This window comes from Pelodiscus sinensis, chromosome 18 (genome assembly GCF_052426305.1).
Source record: "Pelodiscus sinensis isolate ZL-2025 chromosome 18, ASM5242630v1, whole genome shotgun sequence".
Classification (NCBI taxonomy): Eukaryota; Metazoa; Chordata; order Testudines; family Trionychidae; genus Pelodiscus; species Pelodiscus sinensis.
Genome location: NC_143069.1, coordinates 30,191,143 through 30,216,280, shown reverse-complemented (window position 1 = coordinate 30,216,280; position 25,138 = coordinate 30,191,143). Strand labels below are relative to the sequence as shown.

The following is a 25,138-nucleotide window of genomic DNA, read 5'->3' as shown; positions in this document are numbered from 1 at the left end:
GTTACAGAATAACAGGGTATGATGGCATGGGAGGGTTTTATGCAGAGGGGGCACTCAGTGTCCCTGGGTGTTACTGGTGTAAGGAAGGGAGGGGGAAGGGGGTTTGTTGTTATAGGGACCAGTACAGAACTGGAGCCCACAGCTGGGTCTGGCCAGTGGGAGCCAATGGGCTGCAGAGAAAGGCCCCTGGTGACCTGTCCAGCTGGGGGGGGGGGGGAGACAAAGGTCGAAAGAGAGGAGAGAGAGGCCCAGGCGACCTTGCTTACCTAGTCAGGGGACAAAGGACAGGGAGGGGCTGCTGGAGGCTCAGGGGGCACCTGAACAGGGCAGTGAGAGAGCAGGCAGAGCCCACCCGGCTGCAGGGAGACTCAGACGTGCTGGGCTGCGGGGGGCCAGGCCGACAGCCCCGAGGGTCCCTGTGCTGGGTTCACAGCTCAATCAACCCTCCTGTGTGACGCTGGCTGGGCGTCGCTCTGGGCTGGAGAACAGGCTGCCCCGTCCCCTCTGGGAGTGGAGGCCCCAGGGGTCCAGAGCGAGGGGCCCCACGGCAGCGCCAGGCTGGGGGCTCACAGAGGCGCCGGCCCAGGAGGCGGAGGGGCGGACCCCTGGAAGCGAGCGGACTCCCCGACAAGGGGCTGTGGCACTGTGTGGGGGGGGGGGAACGCGTGGGCGCGACCTGCAAGCCCGTGACCCACGGCTGCCCCTCGGAGATTTTAGTGCTGAGACTATCGCTGGCCGATGTTTGTTTAACTTGCTCTTAAAAACCTCCCTCACCTCCCTAGGTCATGTATTCCAGTGCTTAACCACCCGGGGAGGCGGGTTTCCCGCAATCTTCCGGGCTGCAATTTACGCCCGTTGCTTCTGGTCCTATCCTCCGTGAACAGAGACGACAAAAGGATCGGACTCCCCCGTATCGCAACGCGCTCTCCCGGCCTACGGACGAGCCAGAACGCCCGTCCTGTGCCCCCTGCTCACCGGTGGTGCCCGAGGTGTAAATGTAGAGGGCCGTGGATTTGCCGGTCACGTTGCCTCGGAAAGCAACAGGCACCGGCGCGGTGGAGGCGGCATCTATCCGGCCCTGGAGGGGCTCCACGCCCTCCGTGGGGGACTCCTTACTCAGGTAGAAAACCCGGAAGCCTTCCTGGCGGAGGGTGGGTAGAACATTCTCGATGGCCGCTTGCAGATCTGAAGGGAGAGGAGGAAGGCGTTTTTCCCCAGGCAGGAAGAGGGGGAAGCCGCATCACGTGCTCCGCGAGGCACATCCACGGGGAGACACGGACACGAGGCGCGCGCAGACAGGCAGGGCCAGGCCGACACAGCACGCGGGGGCAGAATCACACACGTCCCCCTCCCTCGAACCCACGTATTTGCCGCCGTGCGAGAGTGGTGGCGGGTTCTCCATCCCCCCGGCCTTTGGAGCCCCCCACCACCAGACCCCCCAGTGCCAGCCTCGTTTCGGGCCACGGAGCCCTGCGGCCCCAATCCCTGGGTGCACCTCGCTGTGCATACAGTGGGGTGGTCTGTGACTGAAACAGGCGGGGAGTCAGAAATGCGCCCCACTAGCCCCTCAGGGAGGAGACAGAAACAGCAAATGCAGGCATCTGATGTGCCATACCTCATGTAGATCAGGAGCAGCGGAAACACCCTAAAAGTGAAGGCCACCAGCGCCCGAACCCCGGCCCCACCCCTGTGCTGACCCCCAGCAAGGCCTGCCCCCCACCCTGCCCCTTCTCTCTGAGCCCCGCCCCTCTCTCCGAAGCTCCACCCTCACCCCACCCCTTTCCCTGAGGCTCCGCCTCTGCGCTGCCTTTCCCCCCCCAAGAGCCCTGCCCCTTGCTCGCATCTCTCCACCCTTTCCCCCGTCAGGCAGCCCCGGAACCGGATGCCCCAGCCACTGCAGAAGCGACGGAGGTCACGGAAAGCCACAGAATCCGCGCTCTCCCAGGGTATGTCTACACTACAGAGTTTTGTCGGGAAAACAGCCGTTTTTCTGACAAACCTTGAGGAACGTCCATGCTATAGTCACGTTCTTCCTGAGAAAAATGAAAGAACAGGGGGGGGGGGGTTTCTGACATTGGAAATCCTCCTTCTACGAGGAAGAAACCTTTTTCTGGAAAAGGCGTGTGTGGACGGGGAAGAGGGAGTTCTTTCAAAAGAAGAGGAAAGAGGAAAAAGCACAGGTGCCCTGGTGGCCACTCCGTCCGTAGCAATCACAGCTTGCATGTGAGACAGCCTCCATTCAGATGGCTTTTTCGATGCGCTTTGGCAGTGTGGACACGCTCTTTCGGAAGACGTTTTTTCGGAAGATCTCTTCCGGAAAAAGCTTCTTCCGAACAAAGCCTGCAGTCTAGACGTAGCCTCCTGACACCCAGCCTTCACTGCGAGGGCTGCTCAAACCCCATGACACACAAGGGGATTTTTCCCAGGCCCCCAGGGAAAAGTATAAATAAGGGACAGCACCATCACCGAGGAAGCAAGATTGCCTGGGGAAACAAAGGGCTCCCCCAGTCTCTGCTCCCAGAATTGAGAGAGAACCCAGGACACCCCTCTCTCTCTGCAGAGTAACAAAGTAAGAACATACTTTAAACTGTTAACCCTCATCAGTGTTCCCTAAGTCAGTGGCTGCCAATCTTTTGTATGCCAGGGACCAGCAAACCTTTGGTGGGCCTGGTAACATTTAATTTGCATATTTGCATACTCATTATGCAAATAATGAATATGCAAATATGCAAATGAAATGTTACTGGTCTGCCAAAAGCCTCGGCCCTCAGAGCCTCTGCAAATAGCTGGCTTTGGCTTCCCCATCCCCCCGGCCTTTGGAGCCCCCCACCACCAGACCCCCCAGTGCCAGCCTCCTGTTTCGGGCCACGCAGCCCTGCGGCCCCAATCCCTGGGTGCAGCCGCTGTCTGTCATGCACTCATGGCTCTGGCAGCAGCTACCCCACCACGTGGCCTCGGCGTCAGAGGCAGTTGGAGCAGCCGCTCTGCAATGCGACTCTGGCTCCGGGTCTGTCCACCACATGGCCCCACCCCTGGGAGCAGCCAGGGCCCTGGCTGCTGGGGCCGGAACCATGATACTAAAAATGCCATGAGGTGTCAGAACATGTTAGTATTAGAGCTGAGTGGGTCTAATATTTATTTTATTTTATTTTTATAGGAACTAGATACAGTGCTCATCATAGCTGATTGCTGACTTAGCTGCCAATAAAAACTAGAGTTTTCCAGTGCCTTGGTTGCTCCTGGAAAGAGGTGATGCGGGGGGGGGGGGGAAGGGGGCCGATGGGATCAATTCCCCCTTCCCCGTTTGCTGTTTGGTTTGCACTGAGCATGCTCAGTAACACAGCTGAAGCCATTGCCTTCACGCCACCTCCCCCATGCCCTCACTCTGCCCCCCACCATGGAAGCACGCACAGGCCGCCTCTCCCCCCAGAAAAGAATCTGAAATGTCCCCCTGCTGCTGAGTGCTTCTGAAAGAACAGCCCTGGAAGGGGAAGAGAAACCGGCTTTCGCTGACTCGGAGAGGGCAAATCAAAGCCAGCCCTTGATTTGTGTTCTGCCTTGTCCTGATTCTAAGTAGGAAGATTATGGCCAGAGCATGTCCTAAACCCGTTAGTTTGGCAAGAGGGCCGCCGCTTAGTGCTTTATGCTCCTTCCTTGAGAGTTACCCCCTTAGCCTGACCCTGATCAAATCTCTCTTTGGATCCTGAGGATCATTAACTGCAGCTGGTTTCTCCCTGCTGATCTTGCGAACACACAGAAAAACTTTTCACAGGGCTTCTCCCCAGATATTTAGATGGCCCTAATTTACTGGGGGCCTTGTAGGACTTCCACAGACTTCAGATCAGGCAGAGACAGCTGCTTTGAAACCTCATCGCCTGTGCCAGGGTGCCGAGGATTAAAAAAGCATGGGACAGCTCTACGGCCTGCTTGGGTGTCTGATTCATTATACTCAGAGGGTTCGCCGTGTTAGTCTGTAACTTTAAAAACAAGTCGCCCTGTGGCATCTTTGCATCTAACACAACTATAGAGAGTATCGTGAGCGTTCGTGGCTCAACCCCACTTCATCAGATGAGCTGGAGTGGAAATAACAGAACCAAGATATTTATAAGAGAGGGGAAAGGGGGGAAAAATGCCTGTCAATTGTAGGACCGGTGCTAATGAGGTTAATTAAAGTGGGCTGGAAGGGTCCCATTCTTAGCTTTCAGTGTAAAAATGCAGTTGTTAATGGCAGGAGAGACGGGCTTTTTAATGCATTATCCAGTTCATGTCTTTGTTCAAGCCCAGGGAAACAGTGTAAGATTTGCAGATGAATGCCAATCTGCACTCTCTCTGTCATTAGCTGGTGAAATTCGGTTGGAGAAGAATTCTATAATATTAATTATGAGATGAATTATAGTCCACCTGAGGTTAGGGATGCCTGGGAGGGTGTCTTGGAAATTGCTGGTTCAAGGCAATGAACACACTAATTTTTTTTCCCATTTGCATGCAGAATAAGTTTTGTTATGTGCTCCGAGACAAATATGGATGTGCACCACCAATAGAAACATATGACACTGGCTGTGGGTGCTTTGCTGAAGTTGAGCAGCATTTGAATCTCTCCAGGACGGCCGTCCAAGTGCTCAGCTTATAGGGAATGTTGGCTGGAGGTCAAACTAAATCATTCTTGGCCCCAGGTTGCACAAGAGGTATGGGGCGATCGAACGGCTCCTTCTGGGCTTACAATCTTTGGATTTCAGAAGCCGGCGAAGGACCAGGTGATTGGAAACCAGGCTGGCAATGCAGCAGCATTTAAAGCTATCAGGCCAGTAGTCCTGGAGTTTGACAAAAACTTCTGTAGAAATCGGCTCTGCCTTCCCACAACACTGCCCTGCAGGATGCTTACCCACAGTCCTTTGCTCTGTCTACTAGCAACACGGCTTGGAAATGTCGACAATGGGAGGCAGAAAGACTTTTGTGGCCAAAACTTCCCAGCGGAGAAGTGTTTACTTGTGTAAACCTCTCCGTTTTTTTGAGACGGCCTCTCCCCCCTTCCCGAAAGAAACTAGCTAACAAAACAGAAACCAAGTCCTGCAGTCACAGAATTGTAGGATGGGAAAGGATCTCTGTAGATCATCTAGTCCTGTCCCCGGCACTCATGGCAGGACGAAGTATCACCCCCTAAACCATCTCTGACAGGCGTTTGTATAACCTGTTTTTTAAAACTTCCAGAGATGGAGATTTCACAGTCTCCCTAGGCAATTTATTCCAGTGCGTAACCACCCTGAGTACGTCTACACTGCAGGCGTATTCCAGAATAAGCTATTCCGGAAGAAATATTCCGAAATCGCTTCTTTCAAAATAGAGCCTCCGCATTTGGAAGCCTCAAAATTAGTTTGAGGCGTGAGGCAGACTCCCCTAATATGGATGTGCTATCTCAACAGAGGGTATGTCTAGACTGCGCTCTAAAATCGAAATAAGATAGGCAATTGGCGCTATGCAAATTGCATGTCTTATTTCGATTTGATTTCGAAATAGGCTACTTCAAAATTTGCCGCGTCTACACGGCACCACATTTTGAAATAAAGCACTGTTTCGAGACATCTCTTATTCCTTGTGGAACGAGGTTTACAGGGATGCTGAAATAGCACACCCGTTATTTCGAAAATTTATTTCAAAACAGCAAATGCGTTCCTTGGACGCAGGGTAGCTCTTTCGGGATACCGAATAGCCTTGCAGTCTAGACATACCGTTAGAGCCCCAGAAATTACTTCGAATGACCCTGGGGAGGGAGCTATTTCGAAATAGCAGCTGTGGAACATCCACACTGCTGCTATTTCGAAATAGCTATTTTGGAAATAGCTCGTGGAATAAGGTTTACGGAAGTCGGAATAAGCTGTCCCGTTTTTCGATGTTATTTCAAAAAAACGGAATGGCTGTGTAGTCGCTTGCTTTGTTATTTCAAAATAACGCTAGCTATCTTGAAATAACGGTGCAGTGTAAACTCTGACAGTTAGGAAGTTTTTCCTAGGGTGCGTCTACACGGCACCTTCCCACTCGAAATAAGATATGCAATTCGCACTCCGCAAATTGCATATCGTATTTCGATTCTACTTCAAAATAGCTTATTTTGAAATTTGGCGCGTCTACACGGCACCAAATTTCTAAAGAAAGCACTATTTTGAGCCATCCCTCGTGCAGCAAGATTTCCCGAGATGGTGAAATAGCGTGTCCATTATTTCAAAAAGTATTTCAAACTAACAGGCAGCTTGTGTAGATGTGGGGTAGCTATTTCGGGATACTGGAAGTATCCCGGAATAGCTGTGCAGTGTAAAAGTACCCCTAATGTCCAGCCCTAAACATCCTATTCTGCCATTTAAGCCTATTGCCTCTTCTCCTATCCTCAAAGAACATTTGAAAGTATCTTTTACCCATGCAAAACAGTTATCATGTGCCCCTTGTGACGGCGCGTTGGGGGTTCCCCGTCTCCTGCACCCCGAAATGGCACAAACAGACTGCACCAGCCAGTGGAATTGAGGGTGGTTTATTGCTCCTCCAGCACAGCGCAGCACAGATGTAATCTGGTTACAGGAACTGGGGCTAAGAGGCCTCAGTGCCCCCCCCTTGAGATAGGGGAGTCCCAGCCCCCTCCCCAGCTCCTTATTCCCTGCCTTCCAGACAGGAACTAACTAACCCTCTTCCAGCCCTGCCCCCCAGCCAGGGCAGCATTCCACCTTCCTTTGTTCCTCTCCATGGGGGGTGTCTGGCCACTGGTTCAACAAGTTTGGCATTACCTCTGCCTAGTGAGGCTTTCCCTGCTGGGTCTTGCTCCAGACAGCAGGGGTCACCACATCCCAGCAAGTACCCCCACTACGTCACACCCCTTCAGTCACCTTCTTCTCCAGACTAAACAAACCGTGTTTCTTCAATCTTTCCTCACAGCTCATGTTTTCTAGACCTTTCATCATTTTTGTTGCTCTTCTCTGGACCCTCTCCAATTTCTCCACATCTTTCCTGGAACGCAGGGCCCAGAACAGAACACAGCCCACCGGCGGAGGCCTACATAGTACAGAACGGAGTAGAAAAGTTTGGGTAACGTTTTTGAGACTGGAAAGAAAGCAACTGCATCTTTGCCAGTGAGGGCAGCTCAATATTGTGGAGAACGCTCTGGAAGTTTGTTAATCAGGATGGATGTTTTTGAAAAGCTCTTTTCTGCTCTAGTTCACACAGGAATTAGTTCAGGAACATCCTGAGCGGTGATCCCTATAAACTGAGAGTTTAGGTGGCCAGTCAGGAGAGAGTCAGATTAGGGATATAAAATCCCTTTTCATGTAAGCGTAATGTTTAACTGATTAACTGATCAAAGGAGCCTCAGGCGGGGGCGGGGGGGCTGGAGCTGGACTGGGCCCCCGGCATAGACAGGAGCCGCACATGGATGGAAAAAATTAGAGGGAACATTGATTATGGGCAGGGACTGCCCTGGGGGGTTATGAGCAGGGTCTCTCTGTGGCTATGAGGGGGGATGCTCTGAATGGGCCACAGTGCCCCCTTCACTCCCCAGTGGGATCCATGGGGCTGCAGCAGCCCCCTGCCCACATCAGGTAGGGAGCTATTCCAGCCCCCGCCGGGTAACCGGAACAGGCAAGCCATTAACGAGGCTTACCCTTTCATCATTCGCATCTCTAAATCAAATGCCTTCCATCTGATTAACAGTGAGCCCACAGCTGGCAGCATGCGTGCCTATTGGTGGTGCACATCCACACATGCCTTGGTGCATAGAACAAAATGTATTCCGCACGTGGATGGAAAAAATGAGAGGAAACGTTGGTTATGGGTAAAGGCTGCCGTGGGGAGTTATGGGTAGGATCTCTCTGGGATTACAGAGGGGCTGCCCCCTGGGGGTCTTGGGACACAACTTGTACAGAGGAAAGATCTGATAATTACAACTGTTCCTTCTGGCAGGGAGCTGTAACGAAACAGCCACCATCTTCAAACATTGCTGCAGAGTAAGATTGCAAGCGTTCAAGGCTGCAGGGCCTTGTTAGGATGAGTAACTGGAAGCAGGAGAGGCAGGGTTTAATGGCTGTGCAGCCTTGGTCAGGTCACTGACCCACACCATGCCTCAGTTTCCCCATGTCAATGCCCTCCCGGTAGTGTGGGTTTAATTTTAACATCTGAGGAGTTTTACTGCTGCTATTAGGTACAAAGTGGAGGTTGGCGCGGACGGGGATAGGTTGTCATCATAACCTCCCACCGCCAGCATTACATCCCAAGGGGACTTTAGCACAAGCTAGGTAATCCCGCCCAAACACCAGCACACACCCACAAATCCACACACAAGAGACGCACACAAAGCAGCGTGTGCACAGCAGGCACACAAACCACACATGCACACAGAGACAGGCACGCAATCCACTGTATTCGCAAGAACGCACAAACACACACACAGCAGAGACACAGACAAGCAAACCCACAGAGAGTCCCACAAAAATATCCATGCACACAAACACACACATCTGTGCGTGCAAGCACACACGTGAGTACACACATTCAAACACACACGCACAAATGCACCCTTTTCCACATAACCACAAAAAGATGCCTAGATACACACAGAATAACCACAGAGATCCCTGGAGAGTCACTTTGCATCTGAAGACAGAGAGATAGGACGGGACTAGCCAAAGATCACATAGAAACCCCACTAAGAAAGAACATACACACATGAAAATGCACGTATGTACCCAAATACACACTAGCATGGGCATCTTGCCCAGCACACATGCACATAAACACCCACAATAACGCACACACAAACACACTTTAACATGTGCATCTAGCCCAGCACACATGCACATAAACAACACCTACAAGAACACACACATGCATACCCATACACACTAGCATGTACATCTACATGTATACTTATGGACATGCACATCAACAATACCCACAATAACACACACACTAGCATGCGCATCTAGCCCAGCAGACACGCACATAAACAACCCCCATAATAACACATACAAATGCACATACGCATGCACACACATTAACAGGTACAGCTACATAAACACCCACAATAACACATGTACAAATGCATGCACACACTAACATGTTCCTCTAGCCCAGCACACACAAACAGCGACACACACATATACACGCAAACACACACTAACACCACACCTGCACACAAACACCCACAATGTGCCTATAAGGCGCACAGGCTGGTAGACAAACACACATGCACACACACTCCCCAGCCAGTGCCTGCACATGCCGCTGCGGACAGTCACACACAAACACGTGTGCGCACACACAAGGGACAGCACTGTGGCAAGTGCTTTGAACTGCCAACCCTCGCCCTTGGCCTCTTCACCCAGAGGGCCTTGCCCCGGGCTGTGAGTCCCTCTGCACCTAATCTCGCCGCACTCTGCCCTGGACTCAGCTTACCCCCTGGGCTGGCAGGGCCTGACTGACAGGGCCTCCCACGGGGCGGGGGCTGCAGAGACGCCAGGAAGAGGCACAGGCCTGGGGAAAGTACCGTAGGGGGAGGCTGCAAAAATTGGGGGCCTGGCATTGACCCTAGAGCAGAGGGAGTGGGGGGGCCAGGACTCCTGGGTTCTTTCCCCAGTCCTGGGAGGGAAGTGGGGGCTAGTGGTTAGAGCAGGCGGGTAGGGAGCCACGACTCCTGGGTTCTTTCCCCAGCCCTGGGAGGGAAGTGGGGGCTAGTGGTTAGAGCGTGGGGGGTAGGGAGCCATGATTCTTGGGTTCTTTCCCCAGCCCTGGGAGGGAAGTAGGGGCTAGTGGTTAGAGCAGGCAGGTAGGGAGCCACAGCTCCTGGGTTCTTTCCCCAGCCCTGGGAGGGAAGTGGGGGCTAGTGGTTAGAGCAGGCAGGTAGAGAGCCACAGCTCCTGGGTTCTTTCCCCAGCCCTGGGAGGGAAGTGGGGGCTAGTGGTTAGAGCGTGGGGGGTAGGGAGCCATGATTCTTGGGTTCTTTCCCCAGCCCTGGGAGGGAAGTGGGGGCTAGTGGTTAGAGCAGGCAGGTAGAGAGCCACAGCTCCTGGGTTCTTTCCCCCGTCCTGGGAGGAAAGTGGGGGCTAGTGGTTAGAGCAGGCAGGTAGGGAGCCACGACTCCTGGGTTCTTTCCCCAGCCCTGGGAGGAAAGTGGGGGCTAGTGGTTAGAGCAGGAGGGCTCCTGGGTTCTTGTCCCAGCTCTGGGAAGGCCGGGGGCGTTGGATGGGTTAGAGCAGGTGGCACAGAAGAGCTGCCCTGCAAGAATCAGGCTCAGGCTCAGGGACACCCACATCCCTGCCAGGTTTCCCGGAGAGTGCACTTAGCTGGTGCTGGCAGCCAACCATGTGTCTGTGACCTACACACACCCACAGCTGAGTGCCTGCCTCCCCAACGGCAGGGCGCTGATTTACAGAGCACCCCAGGGAGCTGGGAAGGGAGCTGGGAAGGAGGTGCAGCCTGGGCCCTACTCTGCAACCCCCGTGAAAACCATCTGGGAGTTCTGGTGCCCAGTCCCACTTCTCTGACCACTAGACCCCACTCCCCTCCCAGAGCCAGGAGTCCTGGTTGCCAGCCATGTGCCCTGTCATCTGAGCGCTTGGGCGGCCACCCAAGAGCGATTCAGGTGCAGCTGATTACTAGAGGGTCTACAGTCGGTAGCATGTGTTTCTATTGATGGTGCACATCCGCACATACCTCGGTGCACAGAACAAAATGCATTCTGCATCAGGATGGAAATAATTAGAGAGAGCCTTCATTCTGAGCCCTAACCACTAGCCCCCACAGAACTGGGGTTAGAACCCAGGAGTTCAGGGAGCGAACACAGGAAGCAAGCTGCCTAGTCTCCTGCTGTAACCACTAGCCCCCACAGCCTTCCGAGAGCCATACTAGAATCCAGGAGTCCTGGCTCCCTGCCCCTTGCTCTAACCACTAGCTCCTGCTCCTCTCCCCGAACCAGGGAGAGAATCCTGGCTCCCATCCCTCTGCTCTAGCTACTGCACCAAGCTGAGATACCAGACCCACCCCCCCAAAGGCAGTGAAATTGGGGGAAACCCGGTACCAGAGTCCCTGCCAGTGTGGGCTGCCCCCCGGCTGCAGGACCCAGCCCGGGCACAGCACCCCCCCCCCCCCACACTCACCCAGGCTGGTCAGCAGCACGGTGGCCCCGCAGGAGCGGAGCGAGTGCAACAGGGAGGCGGCACGGAGGTGGCTGTTGAGGCAGGCCATGGCGCAGCCGATCTTGGCCAGCCCCAGCCAGACCCACAGGTAGGCGGGCACGTTGGGCAGGAATACGGCCACCGCCTCCCCTTCCCGCAGCCCCAGGTCCCGCAGGGCCCGAGCCACCTGGCTGCTGCGCCGGTCGATGTCCCGGTAGGTGTAGACCTGCTCCCCGAAGAGCAGCAGGGCTTTCTCCGGATGGCTCCGTGCCTTCTCCAGGAAGCTGTCGAGCAGGGTGAGGGGGGGGCGGCGCTGGAGCCGCCAGAGCCCCCTCAAGCCCTGGTAGATGACGAGGGTGGAGGTGACCAAGTCCTGCCACCAGTAGGGCCACAGGCAGGTCCCCAGCAGGGGCAGCAGGAGAAGCAGCCCTGCCAGGGCAGTGCACAGCACAAGCATGGTTGGGCTGGGCTCTGGCAGCCGGGCGCGCTGCGGCGTGGGTGTAGGAGCCGGGGGCAGGGGGTGGGAGTGCCCGGCCTCCCCTCCCCAGGAGCCTGATTCGAGGAGGCCCGGCGGGGAGCGGGAGAGGGGGCAGTGCTACCAAAGTCCCTTGGGCTGATGGCTCCTGGCCCGGGGCGTCCGGGAGCAGTGTGGGGCCGGGGCACGCTGCGGGGCGCTCTCCCGCCAGCGGGGGCAGCCGGGACACGGGCCCAGGGGGCAAGGGGAAGAGGGCTCCCAGGGGGCCAGCGAGTGCGGACCCAGGGGCCTCGCAGCGTCCAGTAGGAGTGGGCAGCAGGGAGAGGGTCAAGCTTCATTTCGCACACAAACCCCCCCAACACAACTACACAACCTCCCGCAAATCCTCCTTTGCACACACCCCAATACAACTACACAACCTCCCGCAAATCCTCCTTTGCACACACCCCCAACACAACTACACAACCTCCCGCAAATCCTCGTTTGCACACACCCCCAACACAACTACACAACCTCCCGCAAATCCTCCTTTGCACACACCCCCAATACAACTACACAACCTCCCACAAATCCTCCTTTGCACACACCCCCAACACAACTACACAACCTCCCGCAAATCCTCCTTTGCACACACCCCCAATACAACTACACAACCTCCCGCAAATCCTCCTTTGCACACCCCCCCATACAACTACACAACCTCCCGCAAATTCTCCTTTGCACACACACACAACTACACAACCTCCTGCAAATCCTCCTTTGCACATACCCCCAATACAACTACACAACCTTCCACAAATCCTCCTTTGCACACACCCCCAACACAACTACACAACCTCCTGCAAATCCTCCTTTGCACATACCCCCAATACAACTACACAACCTTCCACAAATCCTCCTTTGCACACACCCCCAACACAACTACACAGCCTCCTGCAAATCCTCCTTTGTGCACACACACACCCAACACAACTACACAACCTCCTGTTGTACCTCGGTGTTCTGTACCTCAGTACCTTCTGTGGTCTGAACTGTCGGTGTCAGCGTTGTCTGGTCTGGGTCGTCCTGGCGCGCTCCTAACAGGACCTCTACTCCGTCGGTGATGATAAACTTTCGGCTGCGTGCCTAACAATCGGTACTCCCTTTATCTAGAGTGTTAGACCCCCTGCACCTGGGTAAACACAAGAGATCTCTGAGAGGCCCCAGAAACGACAGAGGCAGACAAGGTTTGAAATCAATCGAGCAGGTTTATTGTCAAATGCGAAGCTCTACCAGTTGGTAACAGAGATCAGTCCAATGTGACACCACTGGGCACGATGGCCCGCGTTGACACGGTACCAACACCGGGCAGGCCTGTTGCCATATACAGATATTAACAGCAGTTAGTCAAAGTGAAGCTACTGCGCACTCTGTAAGTTTAGGCAATGACACCTGCCGTTCAGGCGCCTAGTGCGCCTCCTAAGGGCAGCCAGAGAGCACCCTTTGCGGTGTCCTTTTATAGACAGGTACAAACAACTGACATCACTTCTTTACATACCGGGTTACCACCCTCTGTTGCCTAGTTACCACCCCTCACCTTACGGAAGGAGGGTTTACTTACTATCCTTCATGCTGTCAATCCCGACCTGGTCCTGAACCTAGGTCGGTATGTGCCTAGCTCCTAGGGAGGTCTTGTACCAAGACATTTCTTATTAAGATGTTCCGCTACTCCCCTTTGGCTCACAGTCTGTACCTAGGGCCTCCCTGTGTCCTTCCATGCTTGACCTAACTTGCACAATCGCACAGTTCTCAGTAGGGCCTCTTTCTTGGCTCCTGTGTTCCTGAACCAAAGTCTTGCTCACTGGATTGCAGGCCTGTTGGGCTACAGCTACCTTGGCACGATCTCGCGGCCGCTTTTGCGCAAAATTTGCTGCCTGTCCACACCGGCCGCGAGTTCTTGTGCAAGTGCACTGACGTTCTGACGTGTGAAATCTCGCGCCAGAACTCTGACGCTCCCGCTCAGGAAGAAGCCCCCTTGCACAAATGTTCTTGCTCAAGAGGCCAGTGTAGACAGGCAGCCGAGACTTTTGGTGCAAGAGCCATCCGAACAGGAGCCGACAGCTGCCCCCATTACCAGCGGCTCCACGCCATCCCGGGAGAGGTAGCACCCCAGTGATCATCGGTGCCAGTCGATACCAGCAGCCGCCCCCTCGTCACCAGGCCCAGCGAGGCAGAGGGCGACCCAGAGCTGCCCAGTGAGTCGGGGGAGGAGGAGGAGGACCAGGCAGCAGCTTCACCCTCCAGCTCGAGATCCTCTCAGGCAGCCTAGACGTCTCCCGTGTGTCATCGGAGGCCGGGGAAGGATCCACTGGTGAGTGTTTCACTTTGCACTCACAAGGGCGGGGGGGAGCCAGGCGCCCGGGGCGGGGGGAGGAGGAGGGAGCATCACTCAGGCAGCGTGAGCTGCACGCTGTGTACCAATACCAGGATGCAGCATGTGCAACCACGTGCAGCCTGGTGACCGAGAGGCATGTGGCTGTGGCAGGCAGCTCCAGGGCACGCCTGGGACCATGCTGCTCGCACATAGCAGGACCGGGGGGAAGGATGGATGCTGGCTGGAACCAGCCAGGGCCCCAGGGGCTCAGGCCAGAGCCCACACCCCCCGAAGGGCGCAGCACGCAGAACGGCACTCTGCTCCATGCCTGGGCTGTGCGGCACAGCCAGCTGCTCCTGGGAAAACTGCAGCGACACAGCCCTGTGAGCGTGGCCCCCACTAAGCCCCTCGCCTGCTCCCGGCACCTTGGCTGCCCCCCGAGGGAAGTCCCCACTGCGGCCACACATGTCCCTGGGCTATATGTGTGAGGGCTAGCGGGAGGGGGAGGGAGGAAGCGCTCGGGCCGGCCCTAGGGCCACCTGAGTTTCGCTGCAAGGCTGGTACACTCCCCAGTCACCCCGGTTCCGTCCAGGAGACATCCACGTGATGGGGATCTGGGGGTACGTCTACACTACAGCGCTAGTTCGAACTAACTTAGTTCGAATTAGTTAATTCGAACTAAGCTAGTTCGAACTAGCGCATCTAGAACTAAAAACTAGTTCGAACTAGCGTTTTGCTAGTTCGAACTAGCGCGTCCACACTGATTGGACGCAGGGGGGCATTTAAGGGCAGCTGAAACCGGTTCTGGCAGGGCATCAGGTCAGCAGTTGCTTTGTGTGGCTGCTGTCTGAGGCTATCTGAGGCTCGTGCTTAAAGGGACCCCCCCTGGACAGCCGGTTCTCAGCTTTTCCTGCTTGCTTGCCAACCTCGCCGAGGGACAGCAAAGCGTCGGTCTCTGTGCCCGTCTGTGTCGGTGCTTCCCTTCGGGGGGGACCGCCGCAGGTGGCAACATGGAGCCACGGCTCGCCCTGCACCTTCTGGTGCACGTTCTGGACTTGCTGCTGCAAGCCTGCCAGCAATGGCTCGAGGCTGCCTGGCACCACCTGGGGAACGTCAGCCCCCTGCCTCTCCGCCTGGCCGCCCTGGGGGCCGTGGAGGAGCCGCGGCGGCGCCCCGGCACCGGCGTGCCCCGCCGCATCTGGCGTCTGGACACCAGCAGCGACTGGTGGGACCGCATCGTCCTGGAGCGCTGGGACGACCGACAGTGGACCCAGAACTTTAGGATGAGGAGGGACACCTTCCTGGAGCTCTGCGAGTGGCTCGCCCCTGCCCTGCAAAGAAGGGACACTCGCATGAGACCCGCCATCCCCCTCCAGAAGCGGGTGGCCATCGCCCTCTGGAAGCTCTCCACGCCGGACAGCTACCGATCCGTCGGGAACCAGTTCGGCGTGGGGAGATCCACTGTCGGAGCGGTGCTCATGCAGGTACGGCGCTCGTCGGCCACCGAGCCGGGGGGGAGGGGGGCTGCGAGGAGGGGATGGGCCGCCCCAGGGACAAAGGGGGGGGCGGGAGGAGGCGAAAGCGCCCCGCACCGGAGGGGTCGGGCTGTCCCGGCCGTACTACACGCCGCCAGGGGGGTTGCTTCCGGGAGTGGGGCGCGGGGCACTGCCAGGGCACGCACGCTCCCAGCCACCCGGGCGCCCCACTGATTGACGCTTTGCTGTGTCTCTCTCCGCAGGTGGTCAAGGCCATCAACCGGGTGCTGCTCCGCAGGGTGGTCCGCCTCGCCAACCCGGATGCCGTCATCCGGGGATTCGGCGCCCTCGGCTTCCCCAACTGCGGGGGGGCCATCGACGGGACGCACATCCCCATCCGTGCCCCGGAACACCAGGCGTCCCGGTACGTGAACCGCAAGGGGTACTTCTCCGTCATCCTGCAGGCCGTATGTGACCACCGGGGACAGTTGACGGACATAAATGTGGGCTGGTCCGGCAAAGCACACGACGCCCGGGTGTACCGGAACTCCTCCGTGTGCCAGCGGCTGCAGGACGGGACCTTCTTCCCCGACCGCCACATCAGGGTCGGGGACGTGGACATGCCCGTCTGCCTGGTGGGGGATGCCGCCTACCCACTGCAGCCCTGGCTCATGAAGCCCTACACGGGACACCTCAATCCCTCCCGCCAGGCCTTCAATAACAGGCTGAGCAGGGCCCGCATCGTGGTGGAGGGGGCCTTCGGGCGACTGAAAGCCCGCTTTCGATGCCTCCTCACCCGTCTGGACCTGGCCGAGCACAACATCCCTCCCGTGGTGGCGGCATGTTGTGTGCTCCACAATTTGTGTGAGCGGAAGGGGGAGGCTTTCTTGCCAGCCTGGATGGCTGAGGCTGACCGCATGGCTGGACACTACGGTCAGCCCCGCACCGCCGCCGTCCGGGAAGCCCAGCGGGGGGCCATCCGGATCCGGGAAGCCCTGCGGGAGAGCTTCCAGGTGGAGGAGGAGGAGGACTGACCTCTCCCTGCATGCCCCACCGGGGCCTTCTTCCACCCTACCCCCCCCTTCCCCTTTCCCCTCCCTACCTACTGTCAAATAAAGACACCTGTTTTTCCAACAAAAACGTCTGTTTATTTCACAGAACTGGGGTGGGGGAGGGAGGAATGAAGGTGGGAGAAGGGAGGGGGAAACCTGGGACGAGGGAGCTGGAAGGGGAGGGGAGGGAAGGGAGGAAGGGAAAGGAAAGCTCAGGGGTGGGAGTCTGGGTGCCTCTCCCGTCTCGCCACACTGCGGGTCCGGGGGCGTCGGTGGGGAATGGTTGTGGAGGGGGGGGCAGAGAGGACAGGGGGTGTGGAGGAAGCAGGAGCGGAAGCAGGAGGAGCAGGAGGAGCAGGAGGAGCAAGAGGGGGAGCAGGAGGAGCAAGAGGGGGAGCAGGGGGAGCAAGAGGGGGAGCAAGAGGGGGAGCAGGGGGAGCAAGAGGGGGAGCAAGAGGGGGAGCAGGAGGAGCAAGAGGGGGAGCAAGAGGGGGAGCAGGGGGAGGAGGAAATGGAAAGCGGTCTAGCAGGCTCTGGAGGTGGCCTCGCAGGGCACGGCCCTGCTCCTCCAGGGCCTCCAGACTCCTCTGGCGCAGCCTGAGGTCCTCCTGGACCCAGTGGTCCTGGAGACGGAGCTGTCGGTCCAGGAACCGGAGATGCCGCCTCTGGTAGTCCTCCTGGTTCCTGGCTGTCCTGCTTGCCCGGGCGCGGGCGGCTGCTGCAGGCGGTGTGGTGCGCCCTGCAGTCCCCGGTGCTGCAGCTGTGGTGCAAGAAGACCAGCGGTCAATTACCCCAGGGGCCCAGGTGTGTGAAACCCAGCTCCCCTCTGCAAGGCCAGGGCCCCTGCAGGATCCCCAGCTGCTGCTCCGTGGTGGGCAAGGCCCAGGCGCACGGTCCCGGGGCTCCCTCTCGCCCCAGCCCCCCGTACACATAAGGGGAACACGAGGGTACTCACAGGTGGACGCCTCCCCGGCCTCTGATGATGCAGGCGAGCGGCTCTGTGGGGTGCCTCGGGGGTCCCGGGTCCTGGGAAGGCTGGCAGCAGGCTCCTGGCTCTCAGAGCCCTCTTGCTCCTCCTCGGTGTCCAGGAGCGGTCCCTCTGCCCCGGGGTCAATCACGTCCCGGGGGGCAGGGACGGCATGAGCCCCCAGGAGGCGGTCCAGGGCATGGAAGTGGGGGCAGGCCTCCGGGTCAGCCCCTGGCAGGCAGGCCCGGGAGTAGGACTGCCGCAAGTCTTTAATCTTGCAGCGCACCTGCTCCCGGCTGCGCTGGTGGCCCCTGGCGGCCAGGCTGGCAGCCATGCGTCCATAGACGGCCGCATTCCGGTGGCTAGTGCGGAGATCGTGGACATTGGAGGCTTCCCCCCAAACCTCGATGAGGTCCACGATCTCCGCACTTGACCAGGCGGGCGCCCGCCTTTTGCGCCCCCGGGCAGGCTCCTGGGAGCCGCCAGGCTGGTCGTGGGGAGCAGTGGAGGGCTGGGAGCCCTCGGATGGCTGGCTCATTGTGTGGCAGGTGCAGGCTGTGCAGGCACGGGTGCTTGCAGCCTTGCAACTGGCACAAAGTGAGTAGCCAGCCCGTGGCCCTTTAAGGGCTCCGGGGCCGGGAGGGGGGCAATAGAGTTTCCCTGGTGTTGGCCAGAGTGGCCACCAGGGAAACCTGGGAAGCCTTAGCCTCCCACTAGTTCGAACTAAAGGGCTACACAGCCCTTAGTTCGAACTAGCTAGTTCGAACTAGGCGTTAGTCCTCGTAAAATGAGGTTTACCTAGTTCGAACTAAGCGCTCCGTTAGTTCGAATTAAGTTCGAACTAACGGAGCGCTAGTGTAGCGCATAGGAAAGTTAGTTCGAACTAACGTCCGTTAGTTCGAACTAACTTTCTAGTGTAGACATACCCTGGGAGCCCAGGCCACGTTTGCCAGATGTGCTCCCAGGCACTGTGTGGGGATTCATCTTGCTCCCTGTCAAACACCATTGATTAACCCAAAGCCTCACAGCCTCCACCAGCAGGGAGTTCCACAGGTTAACACAACACCAGCTGACACGCGCCCCCCCCCCCCCCCAAGGGGCCAGGACACAGACTGGTGGTTACAATACATGGAGGAGCACCGTACCCCGGGGGCGGTCCTGTATGTAAACATACAACACGGGGGGCGGGGACTGAGGGGCCCAAGCCACAATACTGTGGTGTCACTTGGGCTCAGGGGCGGAGGGCCTGGGGACGATGGCCGGGCTGCCTGACTGATCCATGCTTCCCTCTGTTCCCTGCAGCAGGACCAAGCAGGAGCGGGGGACCCTCCAGCCGTGCGGCAGCGGCAGCACCCCCACCACCCAGGCACCAACAACTACACAACCTCCTGCAAATCCTCCCCTGCGCACACACCCCAACACAACTACACAACCTCCTGCAAATCCTCCCCTGCGCACACCCCAACACAACTACGCAACCTCCTGCAAATCCTCCTCTGCGCACACCCCAACACAACAACACAACCTCCCGCAAATCCTCCCCTGCGCGCACACCCCAACACAACTACACAACCTCCCGCAAATCCTCCCCTGCGCACACACCCCCAACACAACTACACAACCTCCTGCAAATCCTCCCCTGCGCACACACCCCCAACACAACTACACAACCTCCCGCAAATCCTCCCCTGCGCACACACCCCAACACAACTACACAACCTCCTGCAAATCCTCCCCTGCACACACACCCCAACACAACTACACAACCTCCCGCAAATCCTCCTCTGCGCACACACCAACACAACTACACAACCTCCTGCAAATCCTCCCCTGCGCACACACCCCCAACACAACTACACAACCTCCCGCAAATCCTCCTCTGCGCACACACCAACACAACTACACAACCTCCCGCAAATCCTCCCCTGCGCACACACCCCAACACAACTACACAACCTCCTGCAAATCCTCCCCTGCACACACCCCAACACAACTACACAACCTCCCGCAAATCCTCCCCTGCACACACACCCCAACACAACTACACAACCTCCTGCAAATCCTCCCCTACACACACACCCCAACACAACTACACAACCTCCTGCAAATCCTCCCCTGCACACACACCCCAACACAACTACACAAGCTCCCGCAAATCCTCCTCTGCGCGCACACCCCAACACAACTACACAACCTCCTGCAAATCCTCCCCTGCGCACACACCCCAACACAACTACACAACCTCCTGCAAATCCTCCCCTACGCACACACCCCAACACAACTACACAACCTCCTGCAAATCCTCCCCTGTGCACACCTCCCCAACACAACTACACAGCCTCCTGCAAATCCTCCCCTGCGCACACACCCCAACACAACTACACAACCTCCTGCAAATCCTCCTCTGCGCACACACCCCAACACAACTACGCAACCTCCTGCAAATCCTCCTCTGCGCACACACCCCCAACACAACTACGCAACCTCCTGCAAATCCTCCTCTGCATGCACACCCCCAACACAACTACACAACCTCCTGCAAATCCTCCTCTGCATGCACACCTCCCCAACACAACAACACAACCTCCCGCAAATCCTCCCCTGTGCACACACCCCAACACAACTACACAACCTCCTGCAAATCCTCCTCTGCGCACACACCCCAACACAACTACACAACCTCCCGCAAATCCTCCTCTGCGCACACTCCCCAACACAACTACACAGCCTCCCGCAAATCCTCCCCTGCGCACACCTCCCCAACACAACTACGCAACCTCCTGCAAATCCTCCTCTGCGCACACACCCCAACACAACTACACAACCTCCTGCAACTCCTCCTCTGCGCACACACCCCAACACAACTACACAACCTCCTGCAAATCCTCCCCTGCGCACACCTCCCCAACACAACTACGCAACCTCCTGCAAATCCTCCTCTGCACACACACCCCAACACAACTACGCAACCTCCTGCAAATCCTCCTCTGCATGCACACCCCCAACACAACTACGCAACCTCCTGCAAATCCTCCTCTGCATGCACACCCCCAGCACAACTACACAACCTCCTGCAAAACCTCCTCTGTGCGTACACCCCCAACACAACTACACAACCTCCTGCAAATCCTCCTCTGCGTGCACACCCCCAACACAACTATGCAACCTCCCGCAAATCCTCTCACATACACACACAGCTCCTGCAAATCCTCCTTTGCACTCACAGACTCCACTCACCCTTCTACAAATCCCCCTGCACGTGCGCGTGCTCGCACACACACACACACAAAACCTCCTGCAAGTCTCCTTTGCAGACACTGACACAACCTCATGCAAATCCTCTTTTGCAAATACACACACAACCCTGCAAATTCTCACACACCACCACTACATCTCGCTGCTTTTCTCCGTCCCTCTCTCCATCTCACCCACAGATCCCTGCAGAGTCTCTCACACTCACCCACACACCGCCCTTTGGGGGCAGTTCTGACTGGATGGGCCTAACCTCCCCAGCACCCCTGCAGTCTGGCTCCCCCGCTCCCCCTCGGTGGCCAGCTGCCCTGTCTCTACAGGCCAGTGTCCCAGACAGCCTGGGAGCCCTCTAGTGGCCTTGGGTGCTAAAGAAGCTGCCAGCAGAGGAGCTGTGTGTGTGTGTGTATGCGGCGAGGCTGGCCACATTGTCAGCAAACACAATTCATGCACAATCCTCTGTCGGTCTGTAACACCGACAGGCGGAATCGAACCAGGGACCTCTGGAGCCTCATACATGAGCCTAAAAGCCAAGAGACTCTCAGCTAAGGCTGCAGATCAGACTCGTTATGCTCTCTGCATCTATACTGCATGCTTCTTGCGCAAGGGCCATTCACAGAACGGCCGTCAGAGCACCTGTGCTCTTTCCCTCTGGAGCGTCCACATTTGCCTTTTTGCGCCATAGCTGTAGCGCAAAAGGGAGTTATGCCTCATAGAAGGAGGATTACCTACACTGGCAAAAGCCCTCTGTGCTGCCATTTTACTGCTGATTTACCTGCTGTTAGCCGACGGTTAGGGTAGTGTGTGTGTGTGTGTGTGTGTGTGTGTGTGTGTGTGTGTGATTTTGAGAAAAGGTTTAACGTTTGTTTTTACTGCTAAGACTGGGGTTTTTTTTGCAGAGGGTAGCCAGCAGGCCAACAGACGCCCCTTATGACCGGCTGAAGTTTTTTAAAATTGTGCTTGGTTTTGTTACAACAACTGAAGGAGTTACCGTATTTTCCGGCGTATAAGACGACTTTTGATGTTAAAAAACATCCCCCAAAAATCGGGGGTCGTCTTATACGCCGGGTATACAGCTTTGCGGCTTTGCAAAGCCTCAGGGGAAGCCGGCGGCGGGGAATCCCAGGCGCGCCTGGGCTGCCCCGCCGCCACCGGAGCCCCTCCGCGGCTTTGCAAAGCCTCGGGGGAAGCCGGCGGCGGGGCAGCCCAGGCGCGCCGGGGCTGTCCCGCTGCCGGGGCGTCCTCAGAGGCTTTGTTCCCGGTGCCTCTGGTCTGCTGGGGACAGTCTCCAGCAGACCAGGGACACCGGGAGCAAAGCCAGGGAGGCGGAGGGGCGCTGGGGTATAAGACGAAACCCTATCTTTTAACTAAAAAATTAGGGGGTCGTCTTATACGCCCAGTAGCCTTATACGCCGGAAAATACGGTAGGTTAAAAACTTAAACAGTTACAGGTTTATTAAAAAGACTTATAAAAGCATATGGTTACAATGGCTATTGCTTTTTTTTTAACTGTTAGCAAATACAGATTTTAAAAATAGTTCCAAAGAAAATAAAGATAGAAAATAGAAATAATGGTACCAAGTGACAGCTTAATTTTTAAAGAGCTTTAAGTTTATGTGTACACTTAAGACAAAGGACCACATTTAGGTATAATTTTTACCCCTTGTTGTGCCTTTTGACTTTAGCGTGTTAGGCCAGGGCCGGTTTTTTAACTTTTAGGAAAGACGAATATGAGGTGGGCGTTCCCTTTGGAACCTCGGGAGATTAAACACCTAACCCGACCAGCAGATAGATGGTAGATTGACACTTAGAGTAAATGTACTGCTGGACTTATTTTTATACCCCTGGGGGGCTTGTATTATTTTTTTTTTTTAGAGGCTAAATTGTACTGGTTCATTTTGTGGCGCCAGTTTTTACAAGCAAGTTTTAAGTTAATTTACACTTGCAAGAGAGATAACTAAATTGTGAGTACTAGACATTTTTTTTACTGGGTGAGAGATTTTTTTTTCCCACAGACGGCTGTGTGTTCGTATTAATATGGGTTAAGTTAAGGGCACTTCTTGGCAGCCTTTTGGTTAGCAATTGGCATATTTTTGTTTACAGCCATTTACGGTTACACAGCCTGGCCCACTCTGCGGAAATACTATGCTGCTCCCGGTCAGGCAAAAGTCCCTTTTGCGCAAAGCTTTTGAGCAAAAGGGCCAGTGTAGACAGCTCAGATTTGTTTTCCGCAAAAAAGCCCTGATTGCGAAAATGGTGATCGGGGGCTTTTTTGCGGAAAAGCGCGTCTAGATTGGCACGGACGCTTTTCCGCAAAAGCGCATCGTTATAACGCGAACTCCGCGCCAGTCTAGACGCTCTTTTCCGAAAATGCTTTTAACGGAAAACTTTTTCGTTAAAAGTATTTCCGGAAAATCATGCCAGTCTAGACGTAGCCATGGTGTGTGGGTTACAAATCCATCCCTCCCTCCCTCTGCACACCCCCTGGTCCAGCCATCCACCTGCCCACCCCCTCCATTCATCCATGCAAGCAACCATTCATCCGTCATCCATCCCTCCAAAGGCACACCTCTCTGTCCATCGCTCCATTCACCCAGCTCCTTGATCCATTCATCCATTCAAATACCTACCGCTCTGGCCATCCAGACATCCACAGACGCTTTGCCGGACCCATCCACGTCGGGAGAGTTTCCCCGTTTCGATTAGGCTGAGCGAGTTCAAAATACATTCCCAGACGACGTCACAACAGCTCTTGGCTTGGAGGGCTTGTTTGCCGAACTTGGGGGGACAGTCGTGAGCTGGGAGGGCCGCTGCTTCTTGCGAGTGGCGCCGGAGGTTTTTAGCTGCGGGGCCGTTTATCCGAAGCTGGGATGGGGGAGTGCAATCCCCATCCGGGGCAACAAAGGGTTACGAGAAGGTTTGGGGCTCCGCCCCAGCTGCAGAAAACACGCCCCCTGCTGGAGGCAGGACAGGGCAGGGGTTTCACTTGGGGTGAGTGGCTGAGCTGGAGGGAAGCCGCCGGCCGTCCCACCGGGACAACAGCACAAAGGGAAGTGGGGCCCCTGTCTGGAGACAACCAAAGCAGCAAGTATCCGGTGGCCCTTGGACACTGGTAACCCCCTCTGACCTACTGTCGTTTGGGTTTCCCCACTGGGGGAAAACTTGGGCTAAGCTGCCCCCAGGGGCACTGTGGGGAGAGGAGCCCGGGCCCTCCCACTCATAGGTGCTAGCTTCCTGTGGGCCTGGGGGAGGATGCTACCCCTCTACTCTGCCCCACACCCTCCCCCCACTCCTCTTTGTCCCTCCCCCCTGCCCTGAGCATGCTAGTGAATTCACAGCCATGAAAAATGTGTCACCGACCACGAAATCAGATTCCTCCCCCGGGAAATCTGGACTTTCCCCCGGTACTAGAAACAGGGGTCGACACATTCTGGAAAACCCTACTCGCCAGACAAAAAAGGGACTCGCCACCCTCCCCCCAAAAAAGTGTTTTTTTAATGGCATAAATTCCTAATAAGAATGAGAACAGTAATTACTAAGAAGTTATTAATACGTATCACCCAGGTTATTAATAACTATCTTATAAACCTTTACCTTCTCTCTGCTGCCATGTCTCCTCCTCTTGCTCCATCAGCTCCCCTGCTGCCTGCTGCCCCCCAACCCCTCACCCTCCTCTGCTGTCCTGACTCCTGCCCTTCTCACTGCCCTCAGCCCTCCTGCGACCTGCCCCCCTCCACCAGCCCTTCTCTCCCCCCTGTGCCCACTCCTCCAGTAGCCCCACTCTGATCATGTGAACTACCCCTCCTCATCCCCACTCCTAACATCTCCCTCTACACACCTGCCCTGCCTCTCTCCTCTGGTGCTGGTCCCTCCCCTGCAGGTGTCTGCCCTTCTGCTTCACCCCCAGAATCCCCTGGCACCTGCACCTTCCCTTAGCCCTGCACCCTCCTGGTGCCTCCCCTCCCTCACTGCCCCTGCCCCTTTTGCTCTCTTTTTCCCTGATACCCACCCCCTCACCACCCTCTGCCCCCGTTCCCCTCATGCCCCTGTGCCCTCAGAGATGCCTTGCTCCATCCCTGCCTTCCTCGTGCCCACCGCTTCTTTCAAGCCTTCTCCCAGCACCTCCCCCTCCCCCTTTAGCCCCCAGGGCCCTTACCCTCTCCTCTCCCAGCATCACCCTGTCCCCCCTCCCACTGACACCTCCCCTCCCTTCCTGCCCTTTTCCTCATTGTCTGCACTTGGCCCCCTGGCATTTGTCTCTCCTGCACCCCTGTCCCTTGGTGCCTTCCCCTTTCTTCTTCTTCTTCCCCTGACCTCCTCCCCTCAGCACAAGCCCCTTCCCCATATTTTTCCCCTCCCCTCCCCACAGCCCAGACCAGCCCCTCCCCCTCCCCAGGGGCCAGCTCTAGGCTTTTTGCTG

The 25,138-nt window shown here is 56.5% G+C and overlaps 2 protein-coding genes across 2 annotated transcripts in view; both read right to left on the bottom strand.

Annotated features, from left to right (window-relative positions):
• Nucleotides 1-11,650, bottom strand: part of LOC102452746 (long-chain fatty acid transport protein 2) — a 33,443-nt gene extending 21,793 nt beyond the window's left edge. The window contains exons 1-2 of the mRNA XM_075915115.2: nt 11,130-11,650; nt 976-1,185 (exon numbers count right to left, since the gene is read on the bottom strand). Coding sequence (XP_075771230.2) covers nt 976-1,185; nt 11,130-11,604 — 685 coding nt within the window. The 5' untranslated portion in view covers nt 11,605-11,650. The remainder of the gene's footprint in view (nt 1-975; nt 1,186-11,129) is intronic.
• A 4,923-nt stretch (nt 11,651-16,573) lies between these two features.
• Nucleotides 16,574-18,303, bottom strand: LOC149523362 (uncharacterized). Its single transcript, XM_089770059.1, has 2 exons — nt 17,458-18,303; nt 16,574-17,262 (listed from the first exon to the last, which is right to left on the bottom strand). The coding sequence occupies exons 1-2, from the start codon at nt 18,005-18,007 to the stop codon at nt 16,715-16,717; spliced, it is 1,098 nt and encodes a 365-aa protein (XP_089626185.1). The 5' UTR covers nt 18,008-18,303; the 3' UTR covers nt 16,574-16,714.
• Between the last annotated feature and the right edge of the window lie 6,835 nt (nt 18,304-25,138).

Excerpts from the sequence above, each read along its gene's own strand:
- LOC149523362 (XM_089770059.1), bottom strand. The coding sequence starts at position 18,007 with ATGAGCCAGCCATCCGAGGGCTCCCAGCCCTCCACTGCTCCCCACGAC. Across the intron at positions 17,263-17,457 it reads GGCCGGGGAGGCGTCCACCT|CTGCAGCACCGGGGACTGCA; the intron begins GTGAGTACCCTC and ends CTTGCACCACAG.